Here is a 21261-nt window from a genome sequence, read left to right as displayed (position 1 = left end):
TGAGGACAAGGAAGTCTTGCCTGTTAGCAATCTGGCCACATGGCTGACTTTATATTGCACTGCCTTTCTGAGACTCTCACATTATGAAAATTTTCGGTGACACTCATTACTGGTTGGTGACACTTCTAGACCCACGCTACATGGAGACTTTTCAATCTCTTCATCCAGAACCAGACAGGTCTGCTATAATGGTGCAGTACCAGAGAGCCTTTGTTGCGGAATTAATAAAAAAAATTCCCATCTGAGAATGCTGGTGGCAGACTTCACAGTTCCTTGGACAACCAAGGAGTACAGGCAAGAGAGACACAACTCTAATCCAGCAGAGGCAGGGGAACACTAGCAAAGTACTGGGAGAGTTTTCTCAGATCCTCCCATTGCCCTGGCCCAGAGGTGAGGGGTGCTGTCACAAGGAGTGCAATGTTTGGGAAGATGCTGAAGGAGTACCTTGCTGACTGTACCAATGTCCTCCGTGATTCCTCTTTGCCTTTTAATTATTGGGTATGCAAGCTGGACAGGTGGCAAGAACTGTCTCTTTATGCCTTGGAGGTCCTGGCCTGCCCTGCCGCTAAGCGTTTTGTCAGAGCGGGTTTTTAGTGCCGCTGGTGGAATTATAACTGATAAGCACACCCGCCTGTCAACTGAAAATGCTAACAGGCTGACTCTTATAAAAATGAACAAGGGCAGGATTGGGCCAGACTTCTGTACAGCACTGAATGATAGGAGCAAAACATAACCTCCAATACCATGTCTTTTTTGGGAGGTGTATTCCCATGCACCTCTTAACACCCACACATGGGTATATGCTTCCTGATTTTGGCTATTTGGTGTTATCCTTCTCCTCATCCTCATCATCAATCACCACTAGAACACCAGAGTGAATGTGTTCCATGATGCTACAGCCACTCTAGTTTTTTGCAAGAGTGTTTATGATGCCCGTGAATATTTTATTTAAAAAAATGGTACCCCCCAGGGGGAAATGTTTGTCAGCCCATACACTTAGTGTATGGGCATTGCAAGTATAGGAGACCCACTCCTGTAAATTGGGAAAAGATTCATAGGAGGACATCCTTCATGTCTCTTCAGACACCACCACTTGACCACCAGGGTGAACTTATTCTGTAATGCAACAGCCACTCTATTTTTTGGCAAGAGTGTTTATGATGCCCGTAAAAAAAAAAAAAACTGTATAAACCCCAGGGGAAAATGTTTGCCAGCCCATATACTTAGTGTATGGTGTATGGGCATTCCAAGTATAGGAGACACGCTCCTTTAAATTGGGAAAAGATTCATAGGAGGACATCCTCCACGTTTCTTCAGCCACTGACACCACCACTAGAACACGAGAGTGAATGTATTCCGTGATGCAACAGCCACTCTAGTTTTTGGCAAGGGTGTTTATGATGCCCGTAAAAAAATTAAAAAAACCTGATGTGTAACCCCCATGGGAAATGTTTGTCATACACTTAGTGTATGGGCATTCCAAGTATAGGAGACCCACTCCTTTAAATTAGGAAAAGATTCATAGGAGGACATCCTCCACATCTCTTCAGACACCACCACTAGAACACCAGGGTCAACGTATTCCGTGATGCAACAGCCACTCTAGTTTTTGGCAAGGGTGTTTATGATGCTCTTAAAAAAAAATGTGTAACCCCCAGGGGAAAATGTTTGTCAGCCCATACACTAGAGTAAAGGCATTCCAAGTATAGGAGACCCGCTCCTTTATGATGGGAACATTTTTTATGAGGCCATCATCAAAAACATCTCTTTCAAAGGGCATTGTTGTGCCTCCTAAATTTTTTGCAGGCCTTGCATTCACTGCATAGGCAAACACTATGGGAGACCCACTTCCTAATAATAGGAACATTGTTTTCTGGAGGCCCACCTCTACGTCTCTTCCAAGGCTTATTGGGGTGCATGCGAATTTAGTGCAGGGCAGGCCTTGCATTCAATGCATAAGCAAACAGTATGGCATTACCAAATAAATTATGTGAACTTGGTTTTCCTGTGGCCATCCAGTATGTGGGTTCAAAGGCTTTTGGGGGTGCGTGTAATTTTGGCGCAGGGCAGGCCTTGTATTCAATGCATAAGCAAAAGAGACTGAAGACCTACCTCTTCCAACAAGCCTACAACCTGCAGCAACCACTGATTGACCAAACCGCTGCACAACCAGCTCTACCCTCACCTATTGTATCCTCACCCATCCTTTGCAGATTGTGAGCCCTCGTGGGCAGGGTCCTCTCTTCTACTGTACCAGTCGTGACTTGTATGGTTTAAGATTATTATATTTGTTTTTATTATGTATACCCCTCCTAACATGTAAAGCTCCATGGAATAAATGGCGCTATAATAATAAATAATAATAATAATAAGCAAACAATATGAAAGTACCAAATGAATAATGTGAACTTGGTTTTCCTATGGCCACCCAGTATGTGGGTTCAAAGGCTTATTGTGGTGTATCAAGTACACGGGCGTGAGACAGAGGGAATGGTGAACCCGAGAGTGGACCCTCTGTGTCGCGGCTCCAGAGCTCCCTAGGGTGAGCAAACCCGTTGGACGCATCCCCTATACAGGGAGTGTTAGGAACAGACCCAAGGAGGATGGAACCGCAACTGCCAGAGCCAAAGGGACGACTGGGTCAAGATGGTAAGCAGGAACGCTGAGGATAAGAGGATGACGAGGCGGTGAGCTAGAAAAGAAACAAAAATAGTGAGTAACGGCAATACTGTAGAGTATGGAGGCTGAGAAGGACAACAGAACCAGGTATAAATGAGACAAGGACATTAGGGAAGGAGCACTTGGGACTAGCAAGAGAGAAGGCTGAAGGAGGCCTGAGAACGATGTAGGATAAGCCAAATAGGAGAATCACAGCAGCGAAGATACACAGGCGCTTACCTGGGTAAGCACCAAGCTGAAATACCTGGTGGGTGCCGCCATATTGGAGGCGGGGCCACCGGGTCACAACCTCCCAGAAACCCGAGCAGTGAAAGAGACGCTACGGCACATGCACGTACCGCCGACGTGCTGGGAGAGACGTCGGGAGCACGCCGGCCGGACAGGTAAGTATCAGCGATTGTGACAGTACCCCCTCTCTTACTCCCTCTCTTTTTAAAGCTGGAAAGAAACCTCTTTAAAATATGGGGTGCATTGATGTTTTCTCGAGGTTCCCACGATCTCTCCTCAGGACCAAAACCCTTCCAGTCAATCAATAATAACGTCCGACCCCTAACAGTCTTTTGGGTTAAAATATACCTCACATCGAATAGATCATTAAAGGTGGAGAAAGAAGGGACAAAAGATGGAACCGAGTGAAAACAATTAAATACTGCGGGTTTAAGAAGCGAGACATGAAAAGTATTAGGAATACGCAAAGAGGCAGGCAATTTTAATTTATAAGCTACATCATTGATTCGACTAGAAATTTCAAAGGGACCAATGTAACGAGGGCCCAGTTTATGTGAGGGGATTTTCAGTCTAATGTAATGAGATGAGAGCCAGACCTTGTCCCCTGGTTGGTATGGAGGAGTATCAAGATGTCTCTTATCTGCATACCTTTTCATACGATTACTAGCCTTTATAAGAGCCTCTTTAGTCTCCTGTCATATTTTGGAGAACTCCAAGGACAGAGAATCTGCCACTGGTATGCCTGAAGTGCAGGAAATGGGAAGAGGAATGCTAGGGTGTTGCCCAAAGACCACAAAGAATGGAGACTTAGAAGAAGATTCACTACGATGATTGTTATAGGCAAATTCAGCCCATGGAAGCAAGGAAACCCAGTCATGCTGATGAGCATTGGATAAATGTCTTAAATATGATGTGAGAACTTGATTAACATGCTCAACCTGGCCATTAGACTGGGGATGATAAGCGGAGCTAATTCAGGAGCAGAAGATAATCCAGATAAGGGTACGAAGTGGGCCATCTTGGAAAATCGATCCACAACCACCAAAATGATGGAGCAATTTGAAGAGCGAAGGAGATCCGTGATAAAGTCCATAGCAATATGACTCCAAGGACTTGAAGGCACTGGAAGCGGATGCAAGAGTCCAGAAAGTAACTGCTGAGGAACTTTGATCTTAGCTCAAGAGGAGCACGAAGCGGTGAAATCCAGGACATCTTGACAAAGAGACGGCCACCAATAGTGGCATGAAGTAAGAGAGAGAGTCTTCTTGCCTCCTGCGTGCCCGGCAAACTTGGAGGAGTGACCCCATTGCAGAACCCTCCTTCTGTCACCGCTTACCGCAAAGATCTTCCCAGGAGGCGGAGAAATTACCTCCAAAGGAGCCACGGAAATGATCCTAGCCGGATCAATAATATGTGCAGGACTCTCTATTTCATCCAAAGGTTGAAAGGACCAGGAGAGAGCGTCGGCTCTGACGTTTTTATCACCCGGACGGAAGTGGATCTCAAAATCAAAACGTCCAAAAAACAAGGACCATCTGGCTTGTCGAGGATTTAGTCTTTGGGCGGACTGAACATAGGCCAGATTCTTATGATCCGTAAAAATAATGAAGGGATGAACAGCCCCCTCGAGGAGATAACACCACTCCTCTAAGGCCAACTTAATGGCTAACAGTTCTTTGTCACCAATGGAATAATTACGTTCTGAGGAGGAGAACGATTTAGAGAAGCCACACGTGACGATACGTCCAGAAACAGATCTTTGTAAAAGGACTGCTCCAACTCCTATGGAAGATGCTTCCACCTCAAGAACAAAGGGTTTGTTGGCATCTGGACAGTGCAGCACTGGGGCAGCAGCAAATCTCTGTTTCAAAGTTAGAAATGCATTTTGTGCTTCCAAGGACCAGTAGTCGGAATCGACTCCTTTGCAGGTGAGAGCTGAGATGGGTTTGGTTAAGGAGGAGAAATGAGGAATAAATTACCTATAATAATTGGCGAAGCCAAGAAAGTGTTGAATGGCTTTTACGCCAACGGGTCGTGGCCAATCCAGAACAGCAGACACCTTAGCTGGGTCCATCTTTAGACCGGCATCAGAAACCATATATCCAAGAAAGGGTACACTGGACTGTTCGAAAACACATTTTTCAATCTTGGCGAAAAGATGATTCTCCCGTAGACGCTGTAAAACTAGACGGACGTCACATCGATGGGTGGAGAGATCTGGAGAGAAGATGAGAATGTCATCAAAATAGATCACGACACTAGCATAGAGGCAATCTCTGAAGACGTCGTTTATGAACCCTTGGAATACAGCAGGTGCATTGAAGAGACCGAAAGGCATAACTAAGTATTCATAGTGACCGTCACGGGTATTGAATGCGGTCTTCCACACATCTCCTGCATGAATACGAATCAGGTTGTAGGCTGCTCGAAGATCCAACTTAGTGAACACTCATGCCCCTCTAAGACGGTCAAAGAGCTCGGAGATTAGTAGCAATGGGTATTTGTTTTTTACCGTAATGTTGTTCAAACCTCTGTAATCTATGCAAGGACGAAGAGAGCCATCTTTTTTTTCACAAAAAAGAAACCAGCACCAGCAGGAGAAGAGGATTTCCAAATGAAGCCTTTGGCGAGATTTTCTTGAACATACTCTGACATGGCTTGAGTCTCTGCAGGCAAAAGGGGATAGATTCTTCCTCCCGGAGGCATGGTACCAGGAACGAGGTCTATTGAGCAGTCATAGAACCGATGTGGAGGAAGATTCTCTGCTTCCCTTTTATTGAAGACATTAGAAAAGGAAGAGTAAACAGAAGGCAGACCCGAAGGAGCAAGGGAAGAGCGAGAAACACCAACAGGGCGCACCGGCAGCAGACACCGAGCCCGACAGGAATCCCCCCAATGAAGAACATTGCCATTATGCCAATCTAAAGCGGGCTCTTGGGTCCGCAACCATGGTAGGCACGGTAGGAAAACAGGATGCAAAATATTGGCTAGAACATAAAATGCAATTTTCTCTTTATGCTTGAAGTTCTACTACTTGCGTGACTTGGGTTGTAGTCTCTTGCAGGGGCTTGCCATCCACCGAGGCAAGAAAAGGGTCTTTCTAAGGTCCTAACGGGAACTGAAAATCTAATAACCTCCTCTAGCCTAATAAAATTCCCCGCAGCACCTGAGTCAATATAGGCTAGTAAGGAAAAGCGTTTACCAGAAACTTGTAATAAGTCAGAAAGAGTGAGGGGTAGAGGTATCACATGCACCTAGGGAGGCCTCTCTTACCTGGCCTAGGCGGAGGAGTTTTCTGGACAATCCGGACAGGCACGAATGGGAGGCACTGCCACAGTAGAAACAAAGACCTTGGGTGTGTCTCTCCTGGCACCGTTGCTCAGACATTTCGAGACGGTCAACTTGCATTGGTTCCGACGCAGGTACTGTGGCGGACACCCTGGGTCTAGGTCTAGGTGGTCTACGTGAAGGCAGAGAAGATCGAGGAATCCTTCTCTCACGGGCTCGCTCCTGAGATCGAAGGTCAATACGGGTAGCCAAAGAGATCAGATCATCCAAATTGGTTGGAGTATCGCGACCCACTAACTCATCTTTAATATGCCTGGATAAACCTCGGCGAAATACCCCTACCAAAGCCTTATTATTCCAACCCAAGTTGGAAGATAACGTGCGGAACTGAATGGCGTACTGACCAACAGATAAGGACCCCTGTTGTAAAGTAAATAGAGACTCCGTAGTAGAGGCCAGGTGACCTGGTTCGTCGAATACTCGATGGAAAGTCTCAAAGAAATTTGCTAATTGTGAAACCACAGGGTCATCACGCTCCCACAGAGGATTTACCCACACCAACGCCTCTCTCTCCAGGTGAGAAATTATAAAAGCTATCTTGGCCCGATCAGTGGGGTACTGTAAAGGCAAAAGCTCAAAATAAAGGTGACACTGATTTAAGATCCCCCAACATAATTTGGGATCACCGTTATAGCATGGAGGTTTAGCCAGACGAGATGCGTGGGAGGCCGGGACAGGAACGGCAACAGATGCAGTAGTCTTCAGGGAGAGAAGCCGAGTGTCTACTGAAGCCATTTAACTTAAAATATGGGCTTTGGTGTCTTGCTGTTGCGCCAGCTCTTGCTGCAAACTAGCCAATTGGGTAGCATTCCCAGGGTTGGAGGACTGAAGTGAGGACAGATGAGAGTACATGGACTTCATAAAGGTCATCATACGGGATTGATTCTCTCGTAAAAAGAGTAGCTCTTTCTGAGCAGCAGAGGCTCCAGCATGATCCATGGCCTGTGTATACTATCACGCTACATGGGGGGGAGACAGAGGGAATGGTGAACCTGAGAGTTGACCCTCTGGGTCATGGCCCCAGAGCCCCCTAGGGCGAGCAAACCTGATGGACGCACCCCCTATACAGGGAGTGTTAGGAGCAGGCCCAAGGAGGATGGAACCGCAACTGCCGGAGCCAAAGGGACGACTGGGTCAAGATGGTAAGCAGGAATGCTGAGGATAAGAGGATGATGAGGCGGTGAGCTAGAAAAGAAACAAAATAATGAGTAACGGCAATACTGTAGAGTATGGAGGCAGAGAAGGACAACAGAACGAGGAATAAACGAGACAAGGATGGGAGGGAAGGAGCACTTGGAACTAGCAAGAGAGAAGGCTGAAGGAGGCCTGAGAACGATGCAATATAGGCCAAATAGGAGAATCGCAGCAGCGAAGATACACAGGCGCTTACCTGGGTAAACGCCAAGCAGAAATACCCAGTGGGCGCCGCCATATTGGAGGCGGGGCCACCGGGTCACAACCTCCCAGATACCCGGGCGGTGGAAGAGACGCTATGGCGCATGCGCGGATCGCCGACGTGCTGGGAGCCAGAGAAGCCGGGCAGAGAAGAATGAGGAGAGACGTCAGGAGCGCGCCAGCTGGACAGGTAAGTATCAGCGATTGTGACATGGTGCATGTAACTTTGGGGCAGGGCAGGCCTTGCATTCAATGCTTAGGCAAACAGTATGGCAGTATCAAATGAATAATGTGAACTTGGTTTTCCTGTGGCCATCCAGTATGTGTATTTAAAGGCTTATTGGGATGTGTGCGAATTTGGTGGATGGCAGGCCTTGCTTTCAATGTATAGGCAAACACTAGGGGAGACCCACTTTCTTATAATGGGAACATTTTTTCAGGAGGCCCTCCTGTACGTATCGTGAAAGTGGTATTGAGGTGTGTCCTAATTTTTGGCAGCCCAGCCATTCACTGCATAGGCAATAGCAGTATAGGAGACCCATTGATTAATAATGGCCCTTTAAGAATTTTAATGTCGCTTGATGCCCCTATAAAAATAGGCTTTGTGACTTTAAGAGTCCCTCCTTTATAAATTAAACAAGATGTGTCTGATGATGTGTTACACACCACATGGCCAGTTAAGGTTGTTAAATGTTACAATGACATTTCCCAATGAATGCATTTGTATTGATTGAAAGCAATGCTAAAGTTGAAAAACGCATCAAATATGCTACGTGTGAATATAGCCCAAGTGGTGGAGGTAAATTTTTTTGGGGGGTCTTTATTTTGCCTTACATACAAATTATTACCCTGGAAAGGATATTCCTTAACCGATTTCCCAGGAAAATCCATTTTGGTTTCATTTTCGTATGTTTTAGTGTGCGCCTGTAAAAGTGGTGTCACACTCTCACAACATTGATCACAGCTGTGACCTAGGAGTCAGAAATTCTTCAAGAGGTCTTCCCGTGTCATTTGAGCACTGTTCCAATCGATTTAATATGTTTTTAGACTCTAAAAGAACCCCGGGGAGGTCACGGCAAAAATCCTCGGGTTTCCCATAGACTTACATTGGGCTTGTTGCTCGGGTCGAGTACCCAAGTATTCCAATTTTCTTGACCCGAGCAATGAGCACCCGAGCATTTTAGTGCTCACCCATCACTAGTGAGAATATACGCACATGATGATGTATAGATTTGGACTGAGGTACCAAGGGCCCCACCAGTAACATTGATTCTGGAGGCCCACTGTTAAGCTACATGCAAATATTACATTACTCTCATTCACAAATTTACCTATGTCTGCATATATTAGTGAACTGGGTGATTTTTTAAATGAATGATGAGATGATGCCTTTGTTGTACATACTTAATCAACTCTATTTGAGTCAACTACTGCTCATGTAGGAAGGTGGGGGCCCACCTGGGATTCTACAGTTCCCCCGTGGGCCAGTCCATGCCTGACTATGCACAATTCAGTTAGGTGATCATATCCCCTATTAAGCTGGTTCATTTATATTGTTATAGTTATCACACCATGAAGTTCTCTATCTTCATAAGCCATGCATATTCTGCAATGCAAAATATGTGGTACTATAAAGTCAATGTAAACAAACTTAATTATTCAGGTTGCTATTAGAGCGACATAATGTTCCTTAGCATTGTACAGAGATTGTCCTCAATTACATCCGTCTAAATCCCCAATGGGCTCATGCTCCAAACATGGGGACAATTGCCAAGAAACACTATTATGTTACAACATGTATGTTGTCTTTGGTTGGTTTCATGTCTAGTACCTCAGCAAGAGAAAATGTTTTTATAAGGTTTCTTCAGGAGCTGGAGTGTTGCTTCCGTTAAATATTCAGAAACTTTTTTTCTGCTTGTTCAGCCGTATTAAAATAAATGTAAACTTGAAATCTTGTTAGCATTCTAAAATGTGCACAAGAAATGTTCAAATATTCTATTCTGAAATGTGATGAAACGCAGTCTCTTCGTTTTTCGCCTGCAGAATTGTTCTGCTGTTGCTTTGATTCATACTTCAGTGTCTTCACAAACAATGACAACTCTGTGGGGTTATTAATTAGTGCCCTTTGGTGCAAATTTAAATGCTGTTACTTAATCGTGTCTACTGTGTCATTTTAATGTACATCTTCATAGCAAGTGTCTGTGGCATTCTTCACTTCAATTAATTACCAACAGAACAGCTTGAGGTACAGTAGTAAGAATAAAATTATATTTAATTCTTCCGCAGCATGGTATTTTACTTAAACAAGCGTCCTTGGGTATTTCTGCACAGAGAGAGAAATAATCTTGCCATTGGTATCGGAGTCTACTTATGCCATCGCAATAAAACTTGTTTACGAATTCTAGTGTTTGGATGAAAAGGCAGGTATTGATTAGAGCATGACATTCTTCCAGGCTAAGAGACTAATAATGAAATACTCTGACACATACGAGTCCAGATTCATTTAAAATGATGACAGATTCCATAATGTAGTTGGTGGCGTTATAATAGTACTATTCATATATAAATGTGATGCTTGTCATAAAATCATCTGTCGCCCAGTCATACTTTGTTAGCCGCCGGTTTAAACATGCCTGGAAAAATTTACTGCACCATATGGGACTGTCACATATGTGTCTTTTGTGTTATGAGGCAATTTTCCAGTTCATAAATAGAGTGGAATAATTGCAAAGTAGAGAAATGTAAACCGGCACATCTGTAATCCAGTATTTTAGCCACTTAGCCAAGAATAAACCCCAGAGATGCTCAATAATATCAAGCATGTCAGGCAACATTGGTTTGAATAAACATAGTCAACATAATTAAACGGGAAGAATTATGGAAAATAATTAGGCAGGTAAAACCTGAGAGCGGCTGAGACATCTTTTACAATGCAGTAATGTTTATGGTTGATTGGTTTTTGTAGGACTGAAAATGCAATTTTATGTTGTTAATAATGCAGTTGGAGAACAGTTATGTTGGGTAAACACATACAATTGTGTGCCCTGTCACAAAGAATTTATGGCTTGCATCGCATGTCAAATTACTAGAATAATGAAGGGATAGTGGTAGTAGTATTCAGTAACGTATAGCTACAGTACAGCTATCCATCAGGAATGTGATCATCAAGGTGTCAAAACTATTTGACTTCTAGAACAATTGTATGTTATAACCTATTAGTGATACATTAGCTCATGATTTAAAATACACATGTATTGCAATCACAGTGCCCTTTCCGGTGTCATTATGACAAACCATCTTTTTGTGCCCAAGCACAAATATCAAAACAGAGTGGTAGGTAATATCGTGTTGTGCAAATAAGACCGGCCTAGATGTATCCCATCCTGAACCTTAGTGGATGGAGGTCGAGCGCCAAGGTTCAGAGCACAGTGCTGTAGTTGAAAATGGCACATGCGAAGCCCAACAATCGTACCTCACATAATGCGCATGCGTGCATTAATAGGTGCAATTGAAGCACCGATGCTCACAACCAGGACATAAAGTCGCTAGCCAATATATACACAGTCTACAAGGTAAAAATCAAGTTGAACTCACTTTTACATCTGCCCCTTTACAAAATTAATGACATACTATGATCAGTAGTATCTTCTTTTTAGCTCACTGTGGATTATATCTAGATTGAAACATTTCCCTAATCTCAGTTTGGATTGTGTTTTTAGCCACCTAGTACTCACTCACTCACTCACTCAGATGGGTCAATCACTGTCTCAAAGTAGAGTGTTGCTAAATATCGCCTTTTTTTGTAATTTTTTTTCCATTTTTACACATTATTCTTGCTATGACTAACACAATATTTCTATGTGACATGTAAATATTTGGTATATATTATAGGATTGAGATTGTTAACTTACATTAATTATTTTAGCAAGATAATTGAACATTATCTTTTGAAAGATTGTTTTCTCTTAGATTTGCTAAAATACAAGTTAGACATTATTCACATATTAGCATCTTGGTGAGAATTTCATCAGTATTTGTTAATGAAAGCCAGGATTGGTATCAAAACACAAAATAAGTGTAAATCATTTATAGATTTCCTATATGAATTGTCCACTCCTGATATTAGCTGACAATTATTGATGCAAAATACTGATCAAATACTAATGTGTTAAATATGCCTTATAGTTTTTCCACAAACCTTTATTTAAGCCTGTCCAAAATTATGCATAAACCAGCCCTCTCACCTCTGAAGGATAGACTAAACTCTGTGCATAAAGCAGCATAAATTAATGCACAAACTGCCTTTGTGCCATGGTTAGAAAATTCAGATGAGGAAAGTGATATGCGCTAATTTGTCTGAGGTAGATATAGAGAGCTAAGATCAGACCTGTATGTTTGGATCCTCTGTGCGAGCAGGTTTCCTTTCAGTCGAATTTAAGTAGTTGTCAGGTAAACATATAAGACGTCAGGATAGCCCAGGTCGGCAGTTTTTTCTTTTGAGTCTTTTACTCAGAGGGACTGGCCCGAATGCTGAACGTTGATAGCACAACAGACCTCGTAGCTAACGGCCTGCACTTAGGCAGTGGATAATAATAATAATAATAATAATTTTATTTATATAGCGCCAACATATTCCGCAGCGCTTTACAAATTATAGAGGGGACTTGTACATACAATAGACATTACAGCATAACAGAAATACAGTTCAAAACAGATACCAAGAGGAGTGAGGGCCCTGCTCGTAAGCTTACAAACTATGAGGAAAAGGGGAGACACGAGAGGTGGATGGTAACAATTGCTATAGTTATTCGGACCAGCCATAGTGTAAGGCTTGGGTGTTCATGTAAAGCTGCATGAACCAGTTAATTAATTTTTTTTTTTTTTTTTTTAGTATAGGCCACACAGGGATCGTTAGGTTAATGCATTGAGGCGGTAGGCCAGTCTGAACAAATGAGTTTTTAGGGCACGCTTAAAACTGTGGGGATTGGGGATTAATCGTATTATCCTAGGTAGTGCATTCCAAAGAATCGGCGCAGCACGTGTAAAGTCTTGGAGACGGGAGTGGGAGGTTCTGATTATTGAGGATGCTAACCTGAGGTCATCAGCGGAGCGGAGGGCACGGGTAGGGTGGTAGACTGAGACCAGAGAGGAGATGTAGGGTGGTGCTGAGCCATGGAGTGCTTTGTGGATGTGCAAAGATATACTAGAAAAAATGCTATTCCTTAATCTGTTAGCAATATTTATGTAATGTATTGTGCATGTCATTCCCATCTTCTTCCATTTCCAACAAAGCAATGATCTTCTTCTGAACCATGTAAATGCAATTCAGTCTTTCCAACTCATACAGCATCTTCTGTGTCAACTTGAAATAGCTTTTTCTAGAGTTTAGAAGTAGTTCTGAGCGCAACTGCTCATTGCTCGAGTTTGCTTAGCGTAGTGACTTATGCATCAAGTATTGCAGGTGCTGGAGTTTGCGGTGATTGCCTAACAAATACACGCAATCTATACTTGTTTTGTGGTTGTCTAACAGATGTGAAACATACGGCCCTGGGACCACGAACATGTCACTCAATACTCAGTGCATACCCGATCACCCTAGGCAAATTTGAGTAACGAGCAGTTGCACTCATTGCTATACATTTATAAGAGTGTTAATGTGAGTTTCTTTAACTTACATTCAGAGCAATTTCTGGTCCACACAGAAGATGGCATGTGAGCTTGCTAGTCTAAATTGTTGTCATGTGGTTTAGAGGAGGCACATCTAAAATTGGCAATGTTTGCCCTCTTTTCCTTGCAGTAGCACTTCACATCTGTCAGATTGTGAGGGCATCTCCTGTGCACATCCCTTTTCAGGTCAACATGCAGATTTTTTATTGGATTGGTCTGAACTCTGGCTAGACTATTCCGAAATCTTTGACCTTCTTCCAACAAATTCATTTTTTTGTTGTTTTGGAGGAATGCTTACCATCGAAGTCTTGCTGAAAAAGTGAAATTCCTTTTAATCTTCTGCTTTTTTGCAGATGCCTGAAGATTTTTTTGCAAAATTAACTGATGTTTGACTGTTCATAATTATCTCCATTTTGACTTAAGCCGCTATTCCACCTGTAAAAAACAAACCCAATGCATAATGCTGCCTGCACCATGCTTCACCAGGGGTATGGAGTTTTTTTGGTGTTGCACAGTATTGGTTTTATGCAAAACATACCTGTTGATATTATGGCCATAAAGTTCAACCTTGATATCAGCAGAAAATAACAAATGTTCCCACTTGCTTTTGGAGAATTTGATGTAGATTTTGGATTAGCTGTATTTCTTTGTAAGAAAAGGCTTCAGTCTTGGCAACCAACCCCAAAGCTGAAGCATATGAAGAATACGGGAGCTTGTTGTGACTTGCAGTACAAGACCTGTACTTGATAGAAATTCCTGCATCTCCTTTAATATTGGTGTAGGCCTCTTGACAGTCACCCAGCCCAATTTCTTGTCTTTTAAAGGGACTCTGTCACCTGAATTTGGAGGGAACAATTTTCAGCCATAGAGGCGGGGTTTTCGGGTGTTTGATTCACCCTTTCCTTACCCGCTGGCTGCATGCTGGCTGCAATATTGGATTGAAGTTCATTCTCTGTCCTCCGTAGTACATGCCTGCACAAGGCAATCTTGCCTTGCACAGGCGTGTACTATGGAGGACAGAGACTGAACTTCAGTCCAATATTGCAGCCAGCATGCAGCCAGCGGGTAAGGAAAGGGTGAATAAAACACCCGAAAACCCCGCCTCTATGGCTGAAAATTGTTCCCTCCAAATTAAGGTGACAGAGTCCCTTTAATGAGTTTTTGTTGAAAGTCCAGTTTTATGTAATGTGGCTGTTGTGCCAATCTAAGCCTCTCCTTGATGACCATCTTCATAGTATTTCATGGAAATGCCTTGAAATTGTTTTTGTTCCTTTCTCTTGAGTGATAATTTTCAACAATGAGTTCTCTTTGCTTTGTTGTAAGTCTGGGTTCACATTGCGTTCAATGACACCGTTAAACTGACTACGTTAAACCGCGGCATAATGCGGTGTAACGTAGTCCGTTAACGCCGCCATTGAATGCAATGTCGGATGCATCGCTAGCGCACACCCACAATGGACGTGCGCTAGCGATGTGCCGTCATTTGAGTGACGGACCCAAGACGCGGACTGCAGCGTTTCTGGGTCCGTCACTGCTAGCGCAGATGCAGCTAGCAGATGCTCCATCTGCGCTAGTGCTGGGCAAAGTTGGCACTTGCGTTAGCGCAGTCCGTTTAACGTATGCATTGAACGGACTGCACTAATGCAATGTGAACCTAGCCTAAGCCAGTTTGGCTTCCCTTAACTCCGACCCTGTCTTTAAGGCTAGGGCTTATTTTTGGAGAAGGTAGCTACCTACAGTTGTGTGAAAAAGTGTTTTCTACCTTCCTGATTTCCTTTCCTTTTGTATGTTTGTCACACTTAATTGTTTTAGATAACCAAAGAAACTTAAATATTAGTCAAAGATAACGCAAGTAAGCACAAAATGCAGTTTTTAAATGAAGCCCTTTATTATTTAGAGAAAAAGAAATGCAAACCCTGTGTGAAAAAGTGATTCCCCCTAAACCAAATAACTGGTTGGGCCACCATTAGCAGCCAACAACTGTAATCAAGAGTTTGCGATAAATGACAATGAGTCTTTTACAATGATCGGAGAGGAATTTTGGCCCACTCATCTTTGCAGAATTGCTGTATTTCAACCACATTGAAGGGTTTCCAATCATGAACCGCCTTTTTAAGGTCACGACACAGCATCTCAATTGGATTAAGGTCAGGACTTTGACTAGATAACCAAAGAAACTTAAATATTAGTCAAAGATAACGCAAGTAAGCACAAAATGCAGTTTTTAAATGAAGCCCTTTATTATTTAGAGAAAAAGAAATCCAAACCCTGTGTGAAAAAGTGATTCCCCCTAAACCAAATAACTGGTTGGGCCACCATTAGCAGCCAACAACTGTAATCAAGAGTTTGCGATAAATGACAATGAGTCTTTTACAATGATCAGAGAGGAATTTTGGCCCACTCATCTTTGCAGAATTGCTGTATTTCAACCACATTGAAGGGTTTCCAATCATGAACCGCCTTTTTAAGGTCACGACACAGCATCTCAATTGGATTAAGGTCAGGACTTTGACTAGATTACTCCAAAGTCTTAATTTTTTTTAAGCCATTGAGAGCTGGACTTGGTGGTGTGTTTTGGATCATTATCCTGCTGCATAACCAAAATGTGCTTCAGCTTGAGGTCATGAACAGATGGCCGGACATTTTCCTTCTGAATAGTTTGCTAGACAGCAAAATTCAAGGCTCCATTTACCACATCAAGTCTTCCAGGTCCTGAAGCAGCAAAATGCCCCAGACCATCACACTGCCACCCCATCATATTTTACTGTTGGTATGATGTTCCCTTTCTGAAATGCCATGTTACTTCTATTCCAGATGTAATGGGACATACACTTTCCACAAAGTTCTACTTTTGTCTTGTCAGTCCACAGAGTATTCTCTCAAAAGTCAAGATGTTTTCTAGCAAAACTGAGATGAGCCTTTATGATTTTATTGCTCAGCAGTGTTTTTTGTCTTGGAACTCTGCCATGCAGGCCATTTTTGCCCACTCCCTTTCTTATTGTAGAGTCATGAACACAGACATTAACTGAGGCAAGGGGGCCTGCAGTTCTCAGAATGTTGTTGTGGCATCTTTTGTGACCTCTTGGATGAGTCATTGCTGTGCTCTTGGGGTAATTTTGGTTGATGACCACTCCTGGGGAAGTTCACCGGTGTTCCATGTTTTTGCCATTTGTGGACAATGGCTCTTACTGTGGTTTGCTAGAGTCCCAAAGCTTTAGAAATGGCTTTAAAACCTTTTCCAGATAGATCTCAATTGCTTTGTTTATCATTTGTTCAATAATTTATTTGGATCACAACATGATGTCTAGCTTTAGAGGATCTTTTGGTCTACTTTACTTTGACAGCCAGGTCCTATTTAAGTGATTTCTTGAGAACAGGTGTGGCAGTAATCAGGCCTGGGTGTGGCTAGGGAATTTGAACTTAGCTTCCCAAAGATGTGATAAACCACAGTTAACTTATGTTTTAAGAGGGGGGGGGATCACATTTTCACACAGGGTGTTGTAGGTTTGTATTTCATTTTCCCTTAATAATAAGGACCTTTCTTTTAAAAAACTGCATTTTGTGTTTACTTGTGTTATGCTTGTCTAATATTTAAATTTGTTTGGTGATCTGAAACATTTAAGTGTGACAAACATGCAAAAGAATAGAAAATCAGGAAGGGACAAACACTTTTTCACCCAGCTGTATATATAAAATAATAATTGTGCTATTAACTACCTTGCAGCACTCTTGGACAGTGAAGAGAGGGAATAAATTTAGTTTCAATTAGTAGACTGTAGTAGTACTCTTTTATATATTAACAAAGTACACAATGTATTCCAGATCTTACTTTCAAAGTTAGTAAAAAAAATACCTAATTTTTAAATCTCTTTATTTTACAAATTAAGGTGTTAATTTTAAAGATTTTTTTTTAGTTACCGTATTTCTCTTTTCTTACAAAGTTTTTTATGGTTATTTTTTGTAAAAAAAATTTTTGAAGAGGGAACAACATATTCTGTAGAAAACACTTGAAATTAGGAAACATTATTGCAAGAAATATCATTATAAATCCGCCGTAGGGAACGCTTAGAACAAAGAGAAGTGCACTTTTTAAATTCTGTTTCTCATTTCTGTCATAAAGCAATGAACAGTCTGTACTTTCTCATAATAAACTTTGAGGTTATTTTTGTTTCTTTATAACTGATATATTAAAAGAAATGTACCTTATGAATATACAGTAGATAGCATGTGAATGCTGCAAGAACAATTTAGAAATACAAGAAAAACACTGTGATATGCAGCATCCAAAAATGCTGAAAATATGATATTAATAAAAGCTGTATTATCCACCATTATCCTACTTAATGGCTTTCTATACTCATTTATATTATCTGACTTCTAAGCAAGACTGCTTTCATACTAGCCTGTATGTAAAGGTCTTGATATGTCAGGAGAACAGTATAATAAAGAGTTTATTATTCTCCACATGGTTACTATATATAAAATACTACAAAAACTTGTAATTAAATGTAAAAAATACTTGAAATCCTGTTTTTGATTGGTGAGATCGATCTGTATAAGGTTTTAGTTCTTGTTATTATCATGAAAATGGCAACATCTAGCCTTCATATAATAAATGACACCTAGATCACAACTGCAACTTGCTTATCCAGTGCACGTTGTCTCAAAAATAATGTTTTTGTTGTCCACAAAAAAATAAATCAATGAGACAGGCCAGTTTTTGATCGGAGTCCTACATCAAAATTACCTATATCCTGAAAATCATGGACAGCACAAAGATGTAATCAGTATACAGTCCGTGTGCTGTCTGTGATTAACATTGTAATAGACAGGAGAAGATTTACCATTTATCCAGTGATGAAACTAAGGTAAAAACTAACACTGACAAAACACTCAAGCTGATTTTGTTGTGCATGTCAAAAATCATGAACTTTTGAGGTCTTAATGGAAATTATCCAGTCCACAAAGTGATAGCCACTGAAAAATATGCTGCATGTTGTGATTTACACATTTTTTCATTCTATCTCGGCTATTGTTGTAACAAGGTTGTTACAGTATTATCTCAGTTTCTACTTTATGATAATTACAAGTTTCAAAATCGTTTTTGCACTACAGTGTTCTTTGCTTTGCAGTTGACCTCAGTTTGTGAATACACAACTAATTTAAGGATATTGCAATATGTACCCTTGTAAATTGTAACTTGTTCTTAACCCCTTGACGACCTTGGATGTATTAGTCTCTGCTGAGCCCGCATCTTTCCAGCTTTTATGATCAGCTGTCATGTGCATCTAAGAGCTCCGATCCACCTGCATCTGTTAACCAGTTAAATGTCGCTGTTAGTCACTGACAGTGGCATGTAACATGCTGACATGTGCCCACAATAGCGACCAGTGGTATCACAATCCAGCCGCCACTATTAACTAGTTAAATGCCGCTGTCAAACGCATACAGCGGCATTTAACCGGCGCTTCCGGTCGGGCAGCAGGAAATGAGCGCATCGCCGACCCCGTCACATGATCGAGGTCAGCGATGCATCAGAATGGTAACCATAGAGGTCCTTGAGACATCTATGGTTACTGATGCCGGCCTGCTGTGAGCGCCCCCTGTGGTTGGCGCTCATAGCACACTTGCATTTCTGCTGCATAGCAGCGATCTAATGATCGCTGCTATGTAGCACAGCCGATCGAGTGGTGCCAGCTTCTAGCCTCCCATGGAAGCTATTAAAGCATGGCAAAAGTAAAAAAAAGTGAAAAAAATGTGAAAAAAATAAAAAAATTATGAAAGTTTAAATCAACCCCCTTTCACCACATTCAAAATAAATCAATTAAAAAAAATCAAAACTACACATATTTGGTATTGCCATGTTCATAACCACCCAATCTATCAATAAAAAAAGGATTAACCTGATTGCTACACGGCGTAGTGAGAAAAAAATTCGAAACGCCAGAATTACGGTTTTTTGGTCGCCGCGACATTGCATTAAAATGCAATAACGGGCGATCAAAAGAACGTATCTGCACCAAAATGCTATCATTAAAAATGCCAGCTCAGCATGCAAAAAATAAGCCCTCAACTGACCCCAGACCATGAAAAGTGGAGACGCTACGGGTATCGGAAAATGGCACAATTTTTTCTTTTTTTAGCAAAGTTTGGAATTTTTTTTCACCACTTAGATAAAAGAGAACCCAGGCATGTTAGGTGTCTATGAACTCATAATGACCTGGAGTATCATAATGGCTGGTCAATTTTAGCATTTAATGAACCTAGTTAAAAAGCCAATAAAAAACTAGTGTGGGATTGCACTTTTTTTGCAATTTCACCGCACTTGGAATCATTTTCCTGTTTTCTAGTACATGACATGCTAAAACCAATGATGTCGTTCAAGAGTACAACTAGTTTCACAAAACATAAGCCCTCACATGGCTATATTGCCAGAAACTAAAAAAGTTATGGCTCTGGGAAGAAGGGGAACAAAAAACGAACACGGAAAATTGGAAAATCTCAAGGTCATGAAGCGTTTAAGGTAATAAATATTCACCCCTCTCCACTCCCATAGGCATGGAGTGAATATTTATTACTTTAATAAGCAGGAACACGTGATCGTTAGGCCGGAAGAGTTGTTGGTGCTGGAACGAGATGCAGGGAGGGCTTGCAGGTAAGGTAAGTAGGATGTTTTTTTTTATAGGAACCATGCATGCAAGGATAGGGGATAAGGAGAAATACATACAAGGACAGGGAGGGGCAGCCATACATACAAGGAAAAGGATGGGGAGCCATGCATACAAGGACAAGGATTGGAAGCCATGCATACCAGGATAGGGATGAGGGAACAATGCATCCCCAGCTTATACTCGAGTCAATAAGTTTTCCCAGTTTTTCGTGGCAAAATTAGGTGCCTTGGCTTATACTCGGGTCGACTTATTCTCGAGTATATACGATATGTATATAATATGTGTCTACTTGGTATTGCTGTGATCATAGTGACCTAAATAATCATGTTGTTAATTCACTATTGCCATAGAATGAAAGCTGTAACCCCCATCCCCCAAAAATTGCAGAGTGGCATTTTTTCACAATTCCATCCCACTTCAATTTTTTCCCTAGTATTCCAGTACATTGTATGATAAAATTTATAGTATAATTCGAAACGGCAACTTTTCTTGCCAAGAACAAGCCTTGATATGGCTATGTTGATTGAACAATAAAAAATGTATGGCTCTTGGAACAAGGTTAGGTAAAAATGCAAACAAACACAATAAATGGCTACAGAGGCATGTGGTTAACAATTTGTCAATAAAATAATTTATATTTGAACTGTGCATTATTAGAAATTGGTCACTATACTCATATACAGAAAAGCTCTATTAAAAATATAACCTAGTTATAGGAAAGGTTTGCACGTTTGCAGTACTGAAATGTAATACACAATTAAAATAAAACCTTATTTCACTTATGCTTGTGATGCCATTAGCAAAGCCATTCATATATTCATATATTTGTTTTCTAATATCAGGTTTCAGTACCACAGAAGAATTTTTATATGAAATTAGGTATGAATCTAAAGAATTAAAATCCCAGCTGGAACCGTCTGTGGGAATTGAACTAGTGAGAAAGGAACGTGATTCACCATCTGGGATTGTCACATTAATTTTCAACATTATTTTTGCACCCAACAAGTCAATGAGGTAAAGTGTTACTTGCTTGAAGTTCTGCTTGATTAGGAGGCAGAGAACATGGAGATTTTTAAAGGTCATTTTTATTAACAATAATTTACAGCAATAGAGAGACACACACATTTAGTTGATGTGACGACTTATTTGTGACATTAAATGAACTTTTCACAACGTTGGTGTGTAATGCAGAAATACATGGGTTTATTGGTTGCTATTATTACTATCTGACACAACTTGCAGCATAGACTCTTTGCTTTCACCTATTTCTTAA

At 41.4% G+C, this 21261-nt stretch overlaps 1 protein-coding gene across 1 annotated transcript in view; it reads left to right on the top strand.

Moving 5' to 3' along the window:
* CFAP47 (cilia and flagella associated protein 47) overlaps window positions 1-21261 on the top strand; it is an 874184-nt gene that overhangs the window by 816656 nt on the left and 36267 nt on the right. Inside the window, exon 62 of the mRNA XM_069757658.1 lies at window positions 20831-21002. Within this exon, the coding sequence (XP_069613759.1) occupies window positions 20831-21002 (172 nt within the window). The remainder of the gene's footprint in view (window positions 1-20830; window positions 21003-21261) is intronic.

The sequence above is a fragment of the Ranitomeya imitator genome, chromosome 3 (genome assembly GCF_032444005.1).
Source record: "Ranitomeya imitator isolate aRanImi1 chromosome 3, aRanImi1.pri, whole genome shotgun sequence".
Taxonomy (NCBI): domain Eukaryota; kingdom Metazoa; phylum Chordata; class Amphibia; order Anura; family Dendrobatidae; genus Ranitomeya; species Ranitomeya imitator.
Note: the sequence above shows the minus strand (reverse complement) of the source record. Positions and strands in the feature narration are given on the sequence as shown.